The sequence below is a fragment of the Bactrocera neohumeralis genome, chromosome 3, assembly GCF_024586455.1.
Source record: "Bactrocera neohumeralis isolate Rockhampton chromosome 3, APGP_CSIRO_Bneo_wtdbg2-racon-allhic-juicebox.fasta_v2, whole genome shotgun sequence".
NCBI lineage: Eukaryota > Metazoa > Arthropoda > Insecta > Diptera > Tephritidae > Bactrocera > Bactrocera neohumeralis.
In genome coordinates, this window is record NC_065920.1 from 29,983,304 (window position 1) to 30,006,519 (window position 23,216).

The following is a 23,216-nucleotide window of genomic DNA, read 5'->3' on the forward strand; positions in this document are numbered from 1 at the left end:
TTGTTTAATGTACTCAGTCTTTCCATAAATTCTGTTACAAAGTTTCCAATGCATAAAGCGAGAACAATCTCGCAGAAAAAGGCGCCGCTATTCTGCAGTATTATTATTCTATTAGAAAACCATTATGATTTTAAAAAAACATACCAAATTTATTATTACGTCAAAATAGATGTCTTAGGGTCAAGCACTGGTCGATTAAATCGTTTTATGTCGAACATCACATTAGCCCAACAAAATATTTGTAGAGATCTGTTTGCATCCCAACTTATTCTCAACTAAAAATGTCACTTTTTGAGCCGAATTCCCGACATTTGCGTGAAATTTTGCTTTTGTTTTTTAATTCCAAGAAAAGTGCGGCTGAGAACCCGTCCACGCTTTACTGAGGCTGACACAAATGTATATAGATAAAACTATTACTCTACTACTACCATCTATATGATTGATTGATATGATAAAAAGGAATTTGTTGATGTTTTCGAAGGAAAAAAATACATTTGAAGTAAAAACTTGTTTCTGAACACTGTCCCAGGAAAGCCAATTATCAGGGAATGGTATGCTAAGTTTAGATGTGGTGAAATGAGCACCGAAGACGGTAAACACAGTGGATGCCCAAAAAATGTCATTACCAACGAAAACATCAAAAAAGTCCACCAAATAATTGTAGATGACCGTAAAGTGAAGTTGCTTGAAATAGCAGGCACTCTAAGAATATCAACTGAACGTGTACATCAACTCATTCACGAATATTTGGGTATGAGAAAGCTCTGTGCAAAGTGCGACACCCACTTACTTACGAGCTTACTCTTAACCAAAAACAACGACGTGTTGATGTTTCGAAGCAGGGTTTAAAAATGCTGAAGCAAAGAAATCCTCATGGAATATTATTTATGGACAACGTTGAAAACGAAAGGACCATAGCGTTATTGTATCGCCGAAACTTGGGCCTATTTTGAAGCAAAAGACAGATCGTACCACAAAAATTATACAGAAAAGACGGAGAGACACTACAAACAGTGTACAGATATCTCTGGAAGGAACTACAGACTTTTATGTTGGATAAAAAGAAAAACGAATTTTGCCAAAAGCATGTATTTTGCTATGGCTGGCCGGGGACCTTTCAATTAACCTGTTACTATGTGCTTTGTTACGACTGCTCTCACAGTGTACTAAATCTAGCCTATTCATGTGTGTCTAATCTCCGTAATTCCGTATTGTTACGTAAGTCCGGACGGAGAAAGTTAAGACATAGTATACAAAAATATCTTAAAATAATACTCTACAATTTATTTTCTTAGATTTCAAAATTATTTAACCAAATTAAGGTTTATTATCAGCAAACGTTTTATTTAAAAGTCTGTACGAAGAGGATCTATTGTAAACAGCCGAGTTCTATTTAATGACATCAAATCAAAACAGACACAAATATGAAAAATAAATCACAGAAAATAACAAATCTAAGCTCAGGATACTATAAACAACCTGATAGCACCAAAATCAGCGGACTTATGTATGTTTTAAGCAGTATGTACATATGTATACGTAAATTGCGGGTGGATGTGAGTGGAATTGTAAATGTGAGCAAATGAGTTGGTGTGTGAGAGAAAAGTGATTCTCATTCTGCATTTTTTTGAATCTGCCCGCAAAGTCTGGAATATGCTACTACATTCTACTCTAGTAATCCTTAGTAAATACTCGAAATTTAAATGAGTGTTGAGTACTGCAGATAATTGAGTGAAAACTGTTTGTGAGTTTACTCCCACTCTCTTTCACGCAATCTCTCTATGCGGAAAATTTGTCTATGTAAATATTCACCAACGTTTCGTTAGAGCGCGCAAGTAACTCTCACTTCTATTTCATATTATCTCTCTTTTGCAATTTTTGCGAATGTTTTTCACCACATTTCCGATTCTTTTGTTTTCGCCGCAAAATTTTAGCGCATGTGCAGACGTGAAATTAGCTCTCTTTGTCCTTCCATCACTTATTGCCATTTTGTTAGCTTTACTATTTTGTGTGCTCTTCTGTCAAAGCTGACAGTATTTTTTTTTGAAAGTTTTTCCTTCGCTACGATGACATTTGTTTTCATTTCACTGCCATTGCGTTCCTACAGACGAACAACGGGTTTTGTTTACCTCCACGGAACGTCTGTAGTTGAAATGTGATGGAGGCACATGTCAAAAGCAGGAGAGATAGCCGAAGAAATGGTAGCAGAAATAAAAAGCCTTGAGTGGACAAATTTTTTTGATCAATGGCACATATGTAAATATGTACTATAAATCATAACATTTACAAATTCATGTATATTATAAAACGCAAATTTTTAACTTTTTTATAAATGAGGGCGTTAGTACTCGCATCTGTTTTTAAACCAGTACTTCATTGATCCCAGTTAATATACCTAGATGTACGGCAAGAAAATAGACATTCGGCAGACGAGTATGAGGTAGATAAAAATTAGTAACACTCACCATGTTGTCCAGTGTTCGTGATGATCACCCAAAAATCAATTGTTTTCTCTGGACCCAGCTCTTCGTAGTCCCACTTCTTTTTCACACGCACCGCGCCATTTGTTTCGACTGTCACCCACGGATTGTCGTCGCGTATTTTAAAAGTTTCCTTATCGGTCTCTTTTTCCAACTGGAAGACGGATTTACCTTCGGTATCGCCATCGGCTTCGGTAAACTCGATGCGTTTAGTCGGGCGTACCGCGCGCGTTACCCGACGCTTCTCGCGATGGTGTGAATGCTCATTGATGGCATCGTGCTCCAAGTGTTGCATTATAAACGAAACCGGTTCTGGCGCTAAAAACTCTAGCAATACTTTAGCTGGTTGCTTGCTCACTAAACTGGGATAGCGTAAGTCATGCGCTTCGACCTCGATGAGCAATTCCGAGGCGTCAGGCTGATCAGCCAACATAATTTCGCCAGTTTGTGGCACAATGATGACAATATTATTTGGCGCACTTAGTCTATAAGCGATCTTATCGCCATCCGCGTCAGTGGCTTCCACCTTACCCAGTATGCTGAAGCGTTTCCAAGTGGTTGTTGTGTTGCCCTCTAAGCCGGTGCTCTTCTGACCGGCAATAGCGAATTTGTATTCGGTGGATTTGAATATAGGGTGGTTATCATTTTCGTCCAGTACAGTCACCTGAATTTTCGATATGATCTTATCGAGTTCATCTATGTCTGAGGCCTGTACCGATAAGTCATAGTGTGCTTTCGTTTCACGATCCAATGGTCGATTGGTGACCAACCACACACCAGCCTCACCATCACTATCAACCGTGATGGATTCTACATTCATAGCGCTTTCTTTCGTAGACTTACGCGTCTGCAGTGCAAACGCCTCATCATCATTGCCGTCGATGATGGTGTAACGCACCTTCTTGGGCGCACCGGTATTATTTTCAACAGCGGCATCGCCACTCAATGCCTGCATTAATGGTATGCCACGTACACGTGTGCCTGTGGGGCGATTCTCACGCACCTCCCCACTTGCATCCAGCATAGTGCCGGGAAGCGCAACATATCGCTGCGATGCATAACAAACAACTGTAAATTATGTGTATTGGTGGCGTTAGGTGTCTCCTCGACCACAACGAGATTCACCGGGCGATTAACTAGTGGGGATATATCGGATGTAGTCATAACCACACCATCGTCGAGTACTGTAAAATATTTGGAGTAATCACCGGCAAGCATGTGATAAGCGCCAACGGATGTCGATGCCGATGAGGAAGTTTTTGTCACCGATGAGGTCGTATCGTTCACTGGCATGGTCTTGAATCGCTTAATACTAAAACCGGGATAGGTATCATGTGGCAGTACAAGGGAGTACTCACTGCCGGTTGTGCCACCGCTGCCAGCTAACATGCGCGCAGCATTTGCCGCCGAAATACCAACCGCATGCGACATGCCTTCGCCGTTGGCAGTTGCGGTCATATGCGCTTGCGTATTGGAAATATGCATGAGCAGCGCGCTGATAATGACGGCCAACATGTAGAAGCGGGGCAATGAAGGTGGCGTATGGAAGAAATGCGACAGGATATTTTTCGAGCGAGTGGACGAAATACGCGGGTTTATTCGGGGCATTGTATCGAAATCGCGTGTTGTTCGGTTATGCGAATGCCCCCGCTGCAACTGCAGCTCGGAAGAGCAACGCGCCGCCATTGTGGCACGCGTTTTGTGTTTCTTTCGCTGTTTCGAACTTTAAGTGGCTTTTTGCACAAATTTTTGCACTGTCGATTGCACTCTTCGACTAGTTTTAGTAAGCACGGTTTTGAGTTTAATTGCTCGGTTCTAATACATTTTCAGGGAGCTGGAAAGAAAGAGAGAATGTAGTGAGTATTTAGTTTAGTTGTTTATATCGTATTATTTACACTTGAATGAGTTAATGTAGCAGGTTGAAAAAATTTTGATTTTCAGTTAACAAATATAACCTGTCCTAGTAAAGAAAGAGATTAAATAATTTGTATTCCTCTTATTACTTGAGCGTGACCTAATTAGTTTCATAAGTAAAATTCTTCAAGCATTTTACATCATTTTGCTAATCTGATAACTTTCTTTAATTAAGAAAATTCCTTTATCCTAATACTTAAGTAATGGAAACTTCATCGCATTTCTTCTGCCTCAGAATTACTTAAGAAAATAACCATCAATTAACTCAATATCATTGTCAATTAGCACTTGCCTTGACATTTTTCTTCACTTCTCTCTTTTACAGTTTTCCAATGCATACCATTCCACAATCAACCGCCAATTTGTGCCACAATAAATTTCAACTTGCCACACCACTAATAATTATGCTCATTGCAATTAAACAGAAATCGATTAAGCCAAAAGAAATAATGCCGACTGCGTCAGCGTGTCACAACAATTACGCCGAAATTAAAACGTCATTAGCATAGAGAGACAATGGATGTCATTAAACACAGTGTGAACTGTAGGGGGCACTTGAGTTAAAAAAAAAAAATTACATACATACACATATATTATATAATCAAGTTTTTTTTTCGTGTTCAAATGGAATGAAATGGAAGAAAGATAAATCATCGATATTGAGGGAGTAATGGTGTAACACACAAAACTTATTTAAATAATTTTTTGAGAAAAATAAGATAGGAGTAACATTCCACTTATTGGTTAGTTAAGATTTTGTTTACCACTAAATGCCATATACATATGTACTTTTTTATTAGACGTAATCTTTTACACAAGGTTTGGTTAGATTGGATGGCTGATCTAGAGAGAGCACACTTGGACTGCTATATGTAGTTCTTTGTGAAGCCATAGAGCTCCTGTGTTCGGACTTATAAATTAGCACACAATTAGTAGAACACAAGAGGATACGGGAGCACCGATCCGCTTTCATTCTACTGAGCTCATCAGCTATACAATTTCCAGCGATTCCGCAACCAGCATGCCTTATCACAAAGAGACTTGATGCTATTGATAACGAGGTTAGGCACTCCTTGACTAACTCTGAATTCACTATTAATGAGTTCAATGCTAATATCTGAATGGATGGTCACTTCTCTGAAGGAGGCTGCACTCCGGAGCAGTAAATCATCGTCTTGGAAAACACTGCAATTGCCAGGAAGTCTGAAGCTGGAGTTGATAGAGAGTTCCTGACAGTAAATCCCTCCACCAACCTTCCTCCAAGCTTTGATCCATTCGTAAAGAAGCTAAGTGCAACTCTCCTCCCACCCATAACTCCCTCGCCGGTATAAGGGCAGAGGAAGAAGCCGCCAGATTTCAGATTCGCGACTCCATGATCCAAGTGATCAGTTAGGAAGTCAAATTGTGTCAGGTTTTCCGAGTGTTCAGGCACGTGTTCTTTTAGGAATCCAGATTCTCTGAGTCTCATAGCAACTTTCGCAGACATTCACCTTCAGACGAGGTCTACGGGCATACATAGAAAGATAAATATTATATATATACACTAAGGATTTATGATTTAAGAAAACAGGTTTTTAAATTGAAAAAAAAACTTAGTTTTCGGTTTATATGAACCTCGAAACAGTTCAGTTCAAAGCTACATCATTACTTACACATTTTGATTTAATAGACCATCGCCTAATGTTGACTAACCACGTCTATATTTAACTTTCGCAAAAAACACAGCAATTTACTAGACTATTGGAATTTTAACAGTAAAATTAATGCTTCATAAAAATCTATAAATAACAGTTCAGTCAACGTTCACTTAAAGGGATAATTAAGACATAATTAGGCACTACGCTGAACCCATTAAAGATTACAACGCTAAAAATAACCAACCAAGAGCGTAGTTGAAACAACATTTAGGGATAATATTATATATAGTTAGGTGAAAAATAATTGAAGATTTATTCTGATGATTAATCTTTAAATCGAGAAAACTTTTGGCAAACAATTTGGAGCAACTAATAGAATAATGATAAGTTGTTTTGAAATTTCCGTGGCGATGCCAAAAATTCTCAGCAGAGCGAATTTTCATTAGGAAATCTAAAAGTTTTTAAAAGGCCCCACGGTTACTCCAAATACAATTGATTACATTTGTTGGATGTATTGTACATTCCTTCAACGTTTCAGCTCTCAAATATTTATACCACCGACATTACTAATATGAAAACTCTAAGCTCGATTTCCTGCTGGGCTTGTAAATGGCATGGGCAACAATGCAACGCCTTGTTAACAAGGTTTGAAAGTTGGAAATACATTTTCAAATTATTGACAGCATTGTAAATATTAATAAACAATTCAGTGTTTGCATTTCTTGTTTTGCTATAATTTGTTGTTACTTCAATAACATGCATGGTACAACGTATTGAAATTTATTTCATTCCCCACCGCTGCAGCGCAGTCGGCGGTCCAGGTCCAATAAATATACACGAGTATGCGCCAATGCGCGTCTGTTCCAGCAGTAATTGAGGCGCATCCCACTTGTTAAATGGCTTTTAAATGAGTTTGAACACAACGATTTGGAGCTTTTTTGTAATATATCGACGAATACCAGCTGCCTGACAGCCAGCAAAGGCTACCGCTTCGGCGATATGGTGATACAGAGTTTGTAATATACACATGTATGCACGTACATATGTATATACAAGTGTTTGTCTGCTGGTATTTATGCAAATCGATTACCATTGTCTGTTTGATTTTTGCCTTCAATTGTTTCGTATGTAAATGTATGCTGTTGCGCCCATCTAAACGGTTTCACCAACAACAGCACCAAATTTTAATTGCACCCACACAATGACAAAGTGCCCATTGCCGCATCTGCTTGATATTTACACATAATTTGTAAGCCATTTTCACTCTTTTTGCTGTACCGTTAGCGTGAATAGCCATAATTTCGGTTGTAATTTGTATGTGACGTGTGGTCTTTAATTGCGGTATTTACATATACATACATACATATGTATGAATTGAAATAGCTCTGTGTTCAAAAATAAAAAGCAACAACAACTAGTTGTGTTTTACATGCGCTTTATGGCATGTCCATTTAAAATAAATCAAATTTCTCTGCTGTATCATTATATATGTATATACAAGTATCCAGGCATCTATAATTGAAATTCCTCCGCTTTAAAGCGGCTAATCAGCATATCATCTGCATTATTATGTATAATTTATTCATCTAAATTATAGGTTGTAAAACTCTTCGAATTAGACACCTGCCGCTATTTTATTTATTTTTTATTTCAATTTTTCAGCACCATTTTCTAAGGCTGCATCTTGCTCTGCTGGATGCAAGACAACACTCTTAATGACATTTTACACCTGTTTGTGTAGTAAAAATCAATAAAATCAAAAGTGCAACAGAAGCGTCGAATGAGCAATATACTAATACTTAATTTTTTATAAAAAATATTTAAAATGCTCCATTCCTTTAATTTAAATACTTCGCAAAGTCGCTCTGTGTTTAATTTAATGAATGTCAACATATTTATGGCTCTGGTCCCGCCAACATTGATTTATGTGCGACAAGATAAAAGATACTAATTTATTTTGAATACAAACGGCGAGACAGTGCGGCACAGCACACATACGTATTACACATACATACATATGTACATACATATAGTACTAGCTAGGAACGGGAAGAACTCTGCTGATGCGCTTTTGCCTTTGTGCAGCTCGTTGGTCAATAAAATGCAATCAGCTTATACAAAAAGTAAATAATTCGAATTAGCAGTCAACGGATTAGACTCGAAAGCTGGAAAGCTGAAAACGGTTTATATGAAATGTTGTTGGTGCCTTGTAACCAATAATGGCGTTTTTATTGTAATTATAAACTTTTTCAGATGCCGGCACTGATAGTTATGCAGATGCTCGGCTTAGCTAATTTGTATCACACTAACTGTGACGCTAGCTATTTAGATTTTCCTAGATTAGAGAGAGATTATTTCTGGTAGCTTTATCTAATTAGTGGCAAAGCCCGTGGCATTTACAATTTTTTAGAGTTATTTAATCAGTAATAGAAATCGATTGGAGGGTCACAAATACATAATTATAAGGTGACAAATAAATATTTTAATTTTTTTCAATATGTCCGGTAATTACATATTAACTTAAAAGAAATCTTACATATTTATAAGTAAATTTTAATTAAAAAATAATTATCTGATTTTATGGTTCAAGAAACTGGTGTCAAGTAGTAGTGAAGTACCAAACACAAATATATTATTTGAATTATTTGTAAAACAAAAACAAACCAAGCTCTATGTGTTAGGGATGAGTAAAAGTTTAAGTAAAAAAAGTTACGAAAATGTTGGTATTTTTGCCAAAAATACTCCACAGAACCCTTTTTAAGGTATCGACGGGTAATAGGTACTACAGTATCACGACGATAGCAGGGACGGGCTAGTAACAGTTTGCGCCTATTGCAGTTGGTAAGTTTCTAGCTAAGGCCTGACTTTTTATCGAGGCGTTCTTTACACCACAAGAGCACAGCATGCAGATGGAATATATAATTATGGTTGGGGGTACAAAACCAAAGTTTTGCATTAAGGTGTCATGCGACCCATACCGAGGATGAACCCGGTTGGGAGCCCTTAAATATCCCGGTATGGAACGGAGCTTAAGAGCCTCCGTAATAAAATGACCTTACTTGGGTAACGGTGATATGCGCTTGTCGGTTAAAAATATAGGCCAATACTACAAAAAGAACAATAATGAATTAAAGGAGTCGGGATCTTTTGTAAAATAGCTGAATGGAACTAGTTGTTCCGAGGAGAGTGCAGCGTTTGTAACGAGCTCGAAAACAGCGAACACAAGCAAACCTTCATGTAAATGAAAGGGCTGGCACTAACAGTGGGGCTGAAGCAAAGCCTACTTTCAGGAAGCCTACTACAACAGCGGAAGCTGTAATCGGATAGAAAGGAGTTGCCAACAGTGTAGCTGCAGTAGAGCGTCTGAAAATATTGGGTAGTCAAAAAACTTTTTTCGTATTTTGTCAATAGATGTCGTTGCAGTCGTATATCTCCAGTGCTACCAATCCCAGTGTGTCATACCATATAGTGTTGGAAAAGGTGAGATTTTAAGTTTCATTTAATCAAAAAATTAAATTCGGGAAAAAAAGTTACAGTTGTTCAAAAATGAGTGAAAATAATACGCTATATTTTGAAATTTTTGTATAAAAAAGGGAAGAATGCCAAGCAAGCCACAAATGAAATTCGTGAAGTTCACAGAGACGATGCTGTATCAGTTCGTGTAGCACAGCCCACTTCCGTTTTGGAAATCTCGAAATTTCGATCTACATTGATGAAAGTTTTACACTGATGGAATAATGTCTCTAGCGGAAAAATGGCAAAAAGTGGTCGACCAAAAGTGTACATATTTGTTTATTTATTTATTAGTCTAAATATAAAAAAAATTGAAGTTTGTTTAGGAATACGAAAAGTCTTTTTCGACTACCCAATATTACTATTATGAAAATTTAGAGGTTTTACAACAAGAAAAGAAATTAAAAAAAAATATTTTTTGTTTAGTAAATTAACTCTTCAAATATTTCACTTTTTAATACTCATTCCCCTATATTTAATTGAAGCAAGTTCATTTCATAAAATTCTCTCACCCCTTATTTACTGAAACCACCCAGCTGTCAAGCACGTAAAAATTCAAAATTTGCACCAAACTTTATGCATTTATCATATTTTAACTAGCCAGCTGAGGGGAAAACAAAACCAAAAAAAAAATTAGTCCCACTGCAATGCTGCAACTGCCAGCGATATCAACTTTGTTGCAGAACTTTAGTTTGCAACAATACGCACATAACCAGCAAATCAGTACCGAGTCAGTGCAACCGCCCAGAAAAATGAAAAATGTCAACTGCAACTTTTCTGCCTTTGTAGTTGAGCACTCTCCAACCACGTTGCTTTGACTTTACCGCAATCGCTGCAAGTAACTTTTGTTCATTAGTGTGTACGACTGCAGTGTGCTACAATAGTATTTGTGTGCAGAAAGTGCTCAAATTACCAATCCACAAAACAACCTTTTTGCGCATATTCGATATGCTAATGCAAAAAACTACAACACTTTGATAAAAAAGCATGCTAATTGACCACACACACACTTGCCACAAAAGTTATCATAGTGAATTTTGCGCTTATTGCCAAGAGAAATGTGCATAATTTGGTGAAAAATATACGTACATATGGGAATTGTATGAGAGTGACACTGCGAATATTAAGCCTTCTAGTCAAGTACCATATCATAGCGTATACGTCCTGGTTATTGTTGTTGGTTCTTCTATTTAGCTACTGTAGCTCACTATTATAATGTATATGATACAAATTTGCCTGATTAACCTTTCCACATATGAGTTTCCTTGAGTAAAAAACAGCTTTTTTCAACACCTTTTTTCCAGTATAAAAACTAGATTTTTATTAGTATTTTCTATTGATACAAAAATACACTATTAACAAAAAAATTCAGAATTTTTTGGAAAAAATTATTTTAAACTCCGCCATTGCTGTGACCCCTCGGAAAAAAGAAACGGCCGGATGGCTGGATAACTCCTTACAGAATCATCTAAAGTGCAAAAATACGTGTTTTAGTTAAAATCTTAACTTAGAACTTGGAAGAAGTAAAAAAAAACTGAAAATTGGGCAAAGGAGTTTGGTATATACTATACATATGTATTTTTACAAAAAATTAAAATTTCGGGACATTTTTTTTCAAATAGTTGTAATCGAAAGAAGATTTCTTCGGCAAACACTTTAAAAATTGTAACTCAAAGACCTAAAAATTCATGAAGATCGGTTGAGTTCGTGCCAACCGACTTCAAAAAACCGCCGCGACGGCGCATTTAGTCTAACTGGCCTCGAGCTCTGTATCTCCGAAACTATTATTCGGATCAACTTGAAAATTTAGGACGATATTCTAGAGGTGTTGCAGAAATAAGACATAAAAGAAATCGATTTTTTGAAATCCGTAAACTCACGTAATCTCTTAAACGTAGACACAATTTTCATAGAGGTAGGTAGGTATAGTGGATGCCTGATGACGCAACTAGGTCTCGCTCTTAAAAGGTTCATTGTAAAACATCGGAACTAAAATACCCTCCACTTCATTATGTTCCCGCTGAACCACTTTGCGCTTCTAATGAAGTTCATCAGTGCAAAAAGTTTTATTTGTGCAACCACTTAAGAAGTTTATCGTGAAATAGGCCGTTAGATCTTTAAAAAAGTCAAGATCTTACACTATCTTTGATGAAACCTGGGTAACGCTCAGCTATCTATATCGTGTATAAATATTTCTTGTTGTGAACAAAATCTTTGTCAGGACAAGAAGGCTTTATTTAATTGCTGCGAATCCGCTTGGGAGACAATGCACTGGTCTGGTAACCGGCAGGCGAATCTGGTATATAAGTTTAGTGAAAAGACATCGCCTACATTCGAATATCTAGTTTGAACCCATCTCTATCCCTGTTCACCACAGTGCTTTCCCACTCTTCTTTGGAAGGAAAGGCGATTAAGGTACCATTTTTTGCGAAAACATCTCTTTTTTTCAAGATATGAAAGATAAGATGAGGAATAAATCAAATTCTCTGAATGTACTTGTATTTGATGACTCTATGTAATGAAATTTCGTTTCACAACAAATTGCGGAAAATCCAAATTTGTATAAATAAAAAAAAAATAAAAATTATCAAAATTAAAATAATCAAATTTCTGTTTTGTCGACTAGCCTAACCTCTCAGCATTTATATTTTACAACGTGCCTGTAAGCAAAAATTAACAACTATATATATTTCCCCAGCCCTTACACGTGTATATATTATCCCTTTCATTACCCCTACCAAAGAAAGTTAGTTAGTCAAGTAGTGTTTGCGCTGTTGATAGTTTGGCAGCGTAAAAATTAATGGTTAAATGGCCAATGTGCGAGCCCTACAACGAGTCAAGGACATATGTATATATGTAGGTATTAATCGAAAAAATAACATTGCATGAATGTTCAAGAGAGCACACACTTTTGGCGTTGCACGCATCATGGCACACATATGTGGTGGAACGCAACGTGGAGTGGAGGATTTCGGCTTTTCTGCATTGCTACATACATATTATACTAACATACATTTGGGTAAAAGAGATTATTGCAATTTAGTCCCTGCAGGAAAAGTACTTATGATTAAGTTGGATTTTTTCCTGTAGGAAATAGCTGCTAAAACTTGTAGGAACTGATAAAGGTGAAATAGAAAAGAATAATAATAATATTAAATAAACAATAATAATGCCAAATCAACATTAGATCTCCCATTTATGGTGGCCTTAGAAAGGAAAAACTAAAATTATGTTTATGTTATTTTGAAAAAAAGAAATCATTGGGACAATTTTTAGAATCATATATAACACAGGACACTATACTAACACCTTTCACTAGTTCTGCGTTTTCCTGCTGTTAATACCGTCAACCCTTATGCCCAAACATACCAACACCAATATGAAGGCAAAATGCCCTTGAAACTACGTTTCAGTGTTTTTTCTATATTTTTTTTTTTAATTATGCATTCAATATTTTGCATTTTTTATATATGTAGTTCTAGCTTACACCAACCAAATTCTGTCGAAAATGGTCATTGCTACATGACAATTATATGCACGTCAAGGCGGGTCACCCATCAGCTGAGTTGCGTGTGGGCATGGTATGTGCACTTCAGAAGGGTGCAAGCCGCTATATGCAGATCTACGACACTCGGTACAATGCACATATTACATAGTCTGTTTGTGGCGGAGGATTCAACAAGGGTGACAATTGCATTTGAAATGTCTTTCCTTCTGCCGGACCGCATGTGCGTACCAGAAGTGCGTAATTAGACACAGCTGCTTTGCATGTGCTTGCCACACCGAATCGCAGAGTTCCTGGTAAGGGTGCTTTTATGTTGAGCCGCACTAAATTATTGCGTTGGTTCTTTTTGCGACGATAATAAGCCGGTGAGTAATTACTTTTATTATTTGATTTTAGGCGTGAAATTGACTTTTTGTGCGCTCGTGAAAGCGGCAGGGGTGCAATGGAAATAGGTCATGTTCAGAAGTGTTGCTGAAAAGTTGTTTGGAATGTCGGACAATAACAAATGGGTGAAAAAGTTATTGTACTATATACGTACATACATATGTATATGCATATAAACAACGGACTTTTTACTGCTTTTACTACACATACATATGTGTATTAGAACACATTTATTTTATGTCGCTGTAAATGCTTAAGAGACCTTGAAGTGATTTGTCGGTTGTAGTTAATTTTGAATAATTTGATTGCCATTGGTCATTTTGAATGTCGCCATATAAAAGCCAAAGCTTAATCTTTAATGTTCACTTAATTAGTTGCATTGTTATTAAACTTTTTATTCACTTTTGTGGCCTGTAATTTTTAACACCTAAGCGGCTCATTGGAAATAAAACGGCCATTAACTGTGTACTCATAAAAAAGTATGTTAGTTAATCAGTAAGTTGAGCCTAATTTGTGCTCAAGTTATTCTTGAGTGTGTTAAATTGGATTTATTACCGAACATATATATACAATACAACAGATTTCTTATAAGAACTTTTATCGTTCACTTTCTAAAGCAGTTATACGCTGTAGTTAATAAATTTGCGGTGATTGCACTGTTACCTTCGACAAAAACCCGTTCGTGAAAATACCTCCTCAAATGAAAGAGTTTTCTACATAAGCACTTCATTCCGATCGTTCAGTTTGTATGGCAGCTATAAGCTATATTTGTCTGGTATTGACCGATCCGCCAAATGAGAAGGTCTTTGGTAAGAATAGGAAGGACTATATATGTATATATATATATATATTTCTATACATTCTAGGGTCTCCGAAGTTTCCTTTTGGGTGTTACAAACATCGTGGCAAACTCAATACATCTTGTTCTGGGTATAATAAGGTGACGATATGTTGTTCTATAAGCGAAAGTCAGCTGAGTTAGCTCAAGTTGTGCCAAATGTCACATCAAAAAATCATTAGTGTTTGGTATACGTTTGCCTTGGAGAAGGCCTTCGGTGATAATTATTTGTCGCGAGTAAGTGTTTTTGATGGGCACAAAATGTTCAAAGAGGGTCGAGAACGCGCTGACGACGATCCACATCCAGGATGGCCATCAACATCAACTGGTGATCAACACGTCAAATAAATAAAATAATTGGTGCTTGAGAATTGACGATTAACACTCAGATATCTTACTGGCATTCTTAAAATATCGGAAAGATCAATGAAAATTAATTTGAAAGATCATTTGGGTCTAAGGAAAGTGAAAGCAGGATCCAAAATCTCTAAATTTTTTCGAAAAACAGCGTCGCATTAACGTCTGTGAAACAATTCTTACCGTCTATCAGGATGTCATGAAACGTATTATTACTGGTGACGAGCCTTGGATCTATGCTTACGATCCGGAAACAGACAATCAATTGGTCGAATATCGTGGCAAAGGTGAACCCAAGACGAAAAACTTATGTGAAAGCAGATCAAAATTCGAGGTTATGTTCACAGTTTTTTCGATTATCGAGGTATGGATCACTCGGAACTCCTTCCGACCGCCCATACTGGCAACAAAGAATATTATTTGAGTCTTATGCGTCGTTCACTCGAATGTTTTCTTAAAACGGTGTCGTAATTATGGGCGGGTAACTCTTAATATTTGCACCACGATAATGCACCGTTGCATATTGCATTGATTCTTCGCGCGTTTTTCACCAAATTTTTAACGAACATCGTGCTTCAAACGCCGTATTCGCATTATTTAGCTCGGTGTGACTTCCAGCCAGCAAACACAAAAGATTGCTCCGGGGAACTAGGTTTGAGGTAACTAAAGACATTAAATGCGGATTCCGGATTAACTTTATTAACAGTTTCAGGGATTAGAAAAAAAGGTTGGCATAAGTGTATTGGGACCAAAAGTGATTTTTTTATCTTATCTTATCTTACTGAAATCGACTGTTCCGACAAAGAGCACCTTCTTGGTGAAAAAAAGATATATGCAAAATGTCAGATCAATTTTTCATATACATATGCATACAGGCAGGCTTGACTCTGTTTATTTAAATATATACATTTTACAGGATTAATAACGTTTTCTTTTCTCATATACCCCAATATACCCCATTCAGGTATAAAAATATATTGAATTGTAAGCTCGAGCTAATAAAGAAAACTCTTCAACAACAATAAATTTACTAATAGCTTAAATGATATTGTTGGATGGTAGTAGAATTCTAAAGTGATAAAAAATTTTAAATTTGACGATTTTCCAGTTGATCACATCTAACTGTTTCCCTAAAAGACAATCTCCGCCAACAGCTGTGTGTTTACACTAGCATTATCAAAATATGCTTCAATTGTAAAATACTTCATTAGGCATATCGATTGCCTTAATTACAACCAATAAAAATGCTTATTTCTCATCTTTGGCACTCACGCAGTGTCATTTACAAATTTCTCCAAACAAACGTGGAAACAGAAAAAAGAAGAATACCCAAAACGGTTAACGAAACACAGATGTGTGCTGCGGTGGAATCGTGCCCTTTCAATAAAAATGTCATTACGGCTTATACGGCTTTGTCGTAGCAGCACCGCTTGTCACACACACACGCACACACGGTTACTTGGCGCATGCCACACTCAATTCCAAGCCGCAACGAAGCGCCTACCTGAGATTGCAGCATTACCGCTGTCACTCGGGGGAATTCAACGTTAATTCATATGTGGAATATCCCCGGGTTATTTTGTTGTTGCTATCGCAGCATAGTTGAAATGAATGTGTGTGTTGCTTATCACACGCGCAGTGAGGGAGCGTCTGCGCGAAGTTGCACACCTGGAAGCAATTCAACTGTCAGCTTGGCTAAGCCGCGGCAGAGGGTTGATGTTGTCAAAATATGGCAATCATTTTGGAATTTTGAATTGGGGAATTTCTGAAAGATGTCGTGTGTGATACAGCGTGTACGTATAAATATGTATGTGTAAGAGAATATGTGAGAAATATTTTTTGTTTTAAATTAGGAAGAATTGAGATACCAATAAAGAAAACAATATGTATGTATATATTTTAATAGAACATTTCAACATTCAAGACTTGCATTCAGCTAGCCATGCAAGTTGAAGAAGAAGAAGGGGAATTAAAGTGCAGGGCTTCAGTGTTTCCACGTAGACTTTTACCCTTCTCTTGATATAATTAATTCAGCGCATAGTTTGCGCGCCCCAGCCCGCAATTTAGTGACCTTGGCGCATGCGCAGAGCAATACTTTTGTTGTTAACAACTTAATTTGCAGTTGTTGCTGAAGACTGGCAAAAAGGCGTTTAAAAAAGAGCAAAAAAGAAGCAAATGCTACTGATATATCTCCTCTGTTGTGTAAAAAGTAATATCAACTGCCTTGTAATTCCTTTTGCGCAATCTTCGTATTATTTTCTTGGAATCTGATACTTTTTCAGGCGAGCGACTGAAGTTTTTGTTGACTCTGGTGATGAAAGCTATTGATTATTGTGTAAATATTTGCATGCCAATAAGTGTGGGTACGAGTATGAGAAAAAATATGAAAAGGCGCGTCGAACGTTTAATCATTTAATAACTTAATTTATTTATAGGCGTTGAAATCGTAAGTGATTGTTGGTGCAGATATGCTAAACAAGACTGCTAAAATTTCTTAATAATGGCTTGTGATATTCCTTTCGGACGTGTTTTTGCACAACACTTTATTGGCACTTCTTCTTTCATATTTACGTATAAGAAATTCTAAGTTCAACTTTGTTTTTACCGCAAATATTTTTCTTTCACTTCCCACTTTCAATTCAGAAAAAACTTCGAAAAGTTAGTTTATTTGACCAAAACCAATTAACTAGCTACCAAAAATTCACTTTTCCATTTTCTGTGCATGAAACTTCGCAAATAACTTTGTTATCGAACAAAATGGAAAATTCAATCAAAAATCTGAAACAAGCCTGATTTAATTTAAAAATACCCTGAACTTGCTTATGCGCAATAAATTGCAACAGTTGAACTGTATGTGTTGAAAGAATGTATACAGTGGCGAGCAAAACCACTGTACGCCACTTTGGCATGCTAAATTCTGTAAATTTTATACAAGTTGCGTTCCAAAATCAAAACAGAACAAATAGTTTTTTCGGCAACATCAATTGATTTTATTCAAAATAGTCTTCTACTGTTTCAATACAGCTTTTTGCACGGTCCAAAAGCATGTCGAACGAGTGTTTTAGCTCGTTGGCTGGTATGGGCGCCAGTATGCCGGTGCAAGCCTTTTGAATGGCGGGGAGTGGTTAATGGTTAAAATGAGATTTTTGGTCAAATAATAATCTTTAATGATGTCCATCGAATGTTGGATTCTGAGCAATTTTTGGTCGTCAATCAATTTGTGCGGAACAAACCGTGCACACACCTTTCGTAAGCCCAAATGTTCGGTCAAAATGCGATAAATCGATGTTTTGGAAGATGTTCAATTCCATTTTCATGAATTCCAATGATGATTTCGGCTGAATTTTGATGAATTCACGCGCAGTTTCGATGGATTTTCGATTGGCCCAAATGTTGATCGTCATTTATGTCCTCACGACCACTTTGAAAACGTTGGAACCACTCGTGCGCTCTGCTACGAGATAGGCAATCATCACCACAAATTTGTTTCGTCAATTGAAACGTTTCGGTAAAAATTTTACCAATTTTAAAACAAAATTTAATGTTGGCTCTTTGTTCGAAGCTCATTTTCGCACCGATAACACAAACATACTGACACTTAAAACGCAATAACTTCACTTCCAATCGATGAAATGTCATGAAATTCTCACTGGACAATTGATAAAGATAGAAGATTCTAACGCACCAGTCGACATATTGATGGCGCCACCAGAGGGCGCTAGATTCAAAAAGTTTATTGTTTACTTTGGAACGCACCTTGTAGCTATACTTTACAAAGACTCTTTATAAAACAAGGAAAAACTTTAATTTCGGTTGCACTGATATTATAATACCCTTCACAGTTTCAAATTTTGTTACAAGAACTTGATTTTGACCGGCTAGTTCGTAAAGCAGCAACATGCTATGGTAGCTCGATCTGAACCATTCTTTCGCAGATTGTATTATTGACTTGGAAAACAATTCATCCGAAATTTTGTTTAAATACCTTTTCAAGTACAAAAATTATCCATACCAGGATTTAATTCCAATTGTCAGTTCGAATAACAGGAATAAGCTATAGTAGTCCGCTATCGGAGATTCTGACAAATAAGCAGCTTCTTGGGCAGAAAAGGACAAAATTTCGATATCTCAAAAACTCACTAGTTTGCGTGTATATATAGACAGACGGACGGACAGTTTGACAGACAGACTGATTTAGGGAAATTGACTCAACTCGTATTGCGGTTCAGTCAGATGTATGTGTGACTTAGCTCTTAAAAAGTTGCAAGAGTATCCGACTTTTTCGAGCCAAATTTTGTTCCGTGATGATGCCACATTTTGGACGATGAGCAACCTGAAGATATTCAAGAGCTTTTCATTCGGAAAATACAACGGTTTTGTGTGGTTTGAGGGCCGGTGGAATCATCGGTCCATATTTCTTCAAAAATGATGCCGGTAAGAACGTAACTGTCAATGGCGACTATTATGGTGCAATGTTAACGGACTATTTGATTCCTAAAATTGAAGCTCATAATCTAGTTGACATTTGGTTTAAACAAGATGGCTCCTTTTCCCACACTTGGCATCATTCAATGAATTTGTTGAGTAAACACTTGGGTGAGCAGATATTTTCATGTTTTGGGCCGGTCGATTGGCCACCAAGATCGTGTATGTAAAGTTCGAAATCTAGAATCTACACATCGCCAGTTACCAATCGAAATGCTCGAACGACTCGTCGATAATTGAACTGAATGAATGGACCATCTGAGTCGCGGCCAATATTTGAAAGTGATAATCTTCAAAAAATAAATACCAAAGAATATTCTTTCGATTGATAATAAACATTTCCCATTAAATTTGAAGTTTCTGTGTTCACCCTTAAAATTAATAATTCAATTTATGGAAAGCTATTTTTCCTCGTTCTTAATTGAACACTGCTATTTTTGTAAACATAACTGTATATATCCACCAATTTTTCGCCAGATACAATACATTTAATTTTTCATTTCATTTATTTCAACACAATAGACAAGACAAGAAGCCAGTGTGATGTAGACATTCGTAAAATTTTCCACTACACTGTATTTATACACAGAATCTATGTGAAACAAGGAACAAAGAGTGTTCGTATGTCTTACTGGCGGAACTGTTTATATCTATACATGTAGTAAGAAGTGTGGTCAAAACCATACAAATATACATATTCGCATATATTCATATAGCATACACTTATGTATGTACAGACGAGTATATAAAACCCTGACAATCAAAAACACCGCACGCCAAAGCTAACGTACTCGAGCTGTGAATGTGAAGGAGGCGGCAGTAATGGATAGGGCAGAATTTTTTGTTGCTGTTGTTCGGCTTGTTTCGTATAGTGTAGTGTTGATCAATTGGCGCATTGCCAAAATCAATATTTTTGCATTCATGCACTGTGCGCCCGTGTGCGGCGTGGCAAGTGCCAAATTGCAAAGTGCATTGAACCAGGGTGCAATACGCCATTTACAGCGTACAACCGTTGTAAACTATAAACATTGTAAATATGTGTGTGTGTGCTGTATGTGTTTATAGGACATGCATTGATTGTTAAACACATATACATACATACTTATATTGGAAAGACACGGACACGCAAGTGGTTCAATAAACTGATGGGAGCGCCAATATGCAGTAGTGCACACACGCATACATACATACATACATTGCAGTATATGCTGTTCGGATTAAGTTATTTGCATTGTTTTTCAGCTGATTCCTCATGAGACAACACCCACCGACCCGGCGAAGGGTGAGCCACTGCGTGCGGATTTCGGCAAAGTAGCGTCAAGGTTAAAGTATGCAATGGAACTGGCAATTCAATGCAACGGTTTCAAAGGCAACTGATGTGCACCCTCATGCGCGTATGTAAGGAGTGGGCTTGCACTTAGTATTGGTTTTGTCTGTCATTCATTTATAACAATCTGCGACAAAGTTGACAACTGTCTCACGGGCGACCTCTTTATCAGTCTGAAATTTAATGCGGGCGCACGTTTTTCTCAGTATGAGAAACGAAAGTGCATATATTTGATGAATATATTTATGTACATATATTTTGTATACGATCTGCTCCCTCAGATATCGATCTAACATTTTGCATACTTTCTTTTCTCTCCAGGAAGCTCATCATTTGCTGGTGCAACCCATACAAACAGAAGAATCAAAGTCATGTCACTCTATGAAAAAAACATTTTATTTGACGACTAATTTTTCACAAACTATTGTCAAAGCCAACAGCGCAATCTCCGAAAGTATTGTTCAGATCACACCACGAGCATTTAGCTGACATACAAACTGAATTATCAAAATCAAGGTATTGTAAGGAAAACTTTTTTATTTGACGAGAGGTCCTCACGAAATTTGACAAGGACTTTTTTCTAAGGCAGCGCTAAAACGTCTGCAGAATTTGTTTAGTTGCGATCACTATAGCATTAAGTTGCCATACTCTTCCATTAAAAGAGAAATTTGTTGAATGAAATCTTCTGCAGCATATGAATGGTATTATACCTTTGGTATAACGGAGGTTCCCGTGTTTTCTTGTTTTTGACTGATATTTCACATTTGACATATTTACAAGAAAAAAAATTGTCCGAAATCAGGAAAAAAAAACCTGGTAACATTGCAGAAAATAGTTATTATATTTGAATGCGAAATTTCCATATCTCTTGTGGAGAATTCAACTCATAAACATTTGTTTCTACTCATGCATTTCCATTTATACATAAAAGAGAAGCGTCTCAGATAGCGAGCAGAAAAATTGCAAATTGAAGAGGCCAACGTATACCAAACAGCAAAATCTGATTCGAAACTCGTTCCGAATCTTATTTTAGTTTGATAAACAACCTAAATAGAAGACTGTCAAATAATATCTTACTAAGCCACCATAGATCTTCAAAGAATTTCTGAAATAATGATTTTTGTTGAAATATTACTCATCTGTCTATACTATTACTCCTCAGTCAGTATTCAGCATTATATTTAAGGCAAGATATTTTTTCTGAATAGTTAAAAAAAACACTTATATGTGGTAAGGAGCTACTATGTACATTGTAAAAATATTATTTTATCACCGTGGAAGTTTTGCTTATTGTCTAGAATTATTACGATAATATAAGATTTTTATACCCTGAACAGGTATATTAAGTTTGTCGCGAAGTTTGTAACACCCAGAAGGAAGCGTCGCAGACCCTACGAAGTACTATATATATATGTATATTTTAACAGCTTTTCCTAGAAAACTAGTTTTCGCACGTTAGCCCCCTTTTCTTAAACCAGGTCACATATAAATATTCAGTATGTTAAGCTGACCTAACCTTTGTGCAGTTTATGGACCCGATACAGTTTCCATTTCCACCGCACAACGATGGTTTCAACGTTTTCGTTCTGGTGTAGAGGTGGTCGAAGATGCGCCACGCTCCGGAAGGCCTGTCGTCGAAAATTGCGATAAAATCGCTGAATTGGTCGAAAGAGACCGGCATAGTAGCGGCCGTAGCATCGGTCAAGAGCTGGGCATGAGTCATCAAAAATTCATTTCAATTTCAATAAAAAAAAACGCTCATTTGTCGGAACTGCCGATATCGGACCAATATAACATATAGCTGCCATACAAAATGATCGATTGGAATCAACTTTTTGTATGGAAAACTTTTGCATTTGACAAGATATATTCACGAAATTTGAAATAGGCTATTTTCTAAGGCAATAGTGTAATATCCGAAGAAATAGTTCAGATCGGATTACACATAGTTATTAAAAGAAATGCACCTGTGAAGGGTATATTAGCTTCGGTGCAGCCGAAGTTAACGTTTTTTTTTTTTTTATTAATAGTGCTAAATACCCAAAAACAACAAAAGTGTATTTTACAAACACATTTTTACTTTCCACTTTTCATTTTGTGGCTATATTTATATTGATTTCTGATTAATTTTTTTTAAAGAAAGAGCAAACGACGACAAACTCTAAAATCCCAGACAAATCCTCTATACTTATCCCAAATAAGAAAGGAACGACGAAGCACTTGATGAAGGGAAAGAAGTTCAAACGTCCCTTACCTTAATGCTTTATTACTTTACACCGTACCTTTGGCACATCCGCCGCATTTATCTGTGTCGCCACAACTCGTCGAGATCATTGAGACATTTCGCTTGCAACGCTTCCTGCAGCGATACAATCACCACCAAACCACCACCATTTGTCGCTTCTCCCCTTCTTAAGGTTTTCCTATAAATCTACAGTGAGTGGAGGACAACCCCACCTTCATACGTTGCAGTGCGGAACACACACTCTCTCACAACACGATGTCTCCGAATTCGTCTTCTCACGAACAATTTACCTCATTTCACCGTTGATTTTTTTCAATTATTTTCCTTATTTGCCGTTATATTTACTTTCGTGCATTCGCATTTCTTTCGCAAGCAGGATACGCACACACTTGTAAATCAACCGAAACTGCGCGCGAACAAACACACACATTAACAAGGAAAACAAGCATTTCTACAGCCTCTCCCCAGTTGGAATGGGCTGCGACCAACTGTGCACTCTGGCAGTTCATACTACGCGAGTGTGTGTGTGTT

General features: G+C 37.0%; 1 protein-coding gene across 1 annotated transcript in view; it reads right to left on the reverse strand.

Moving 5' to 3' along the window:
- LOC126753613 (neural-cadherin) overlaps positions 1-23,216 on the reverse strand; it is a 283,478-nt gene that overhangs the window by 244,795 nt on the left and 15,467 nt on the right. Inside the window, 2 exon segments of the mRNA XM_050465203.1 lie at positions 2,466-3,509; positions 3,512-4,314. Of these exon segments, the coding sequence (XP_050321160.1) occupies positions 2,466-3,509; positions 3,512-4,166 (1,699 nt within the window). The 5' untranslated portion in view covers positions 4,167-4,314.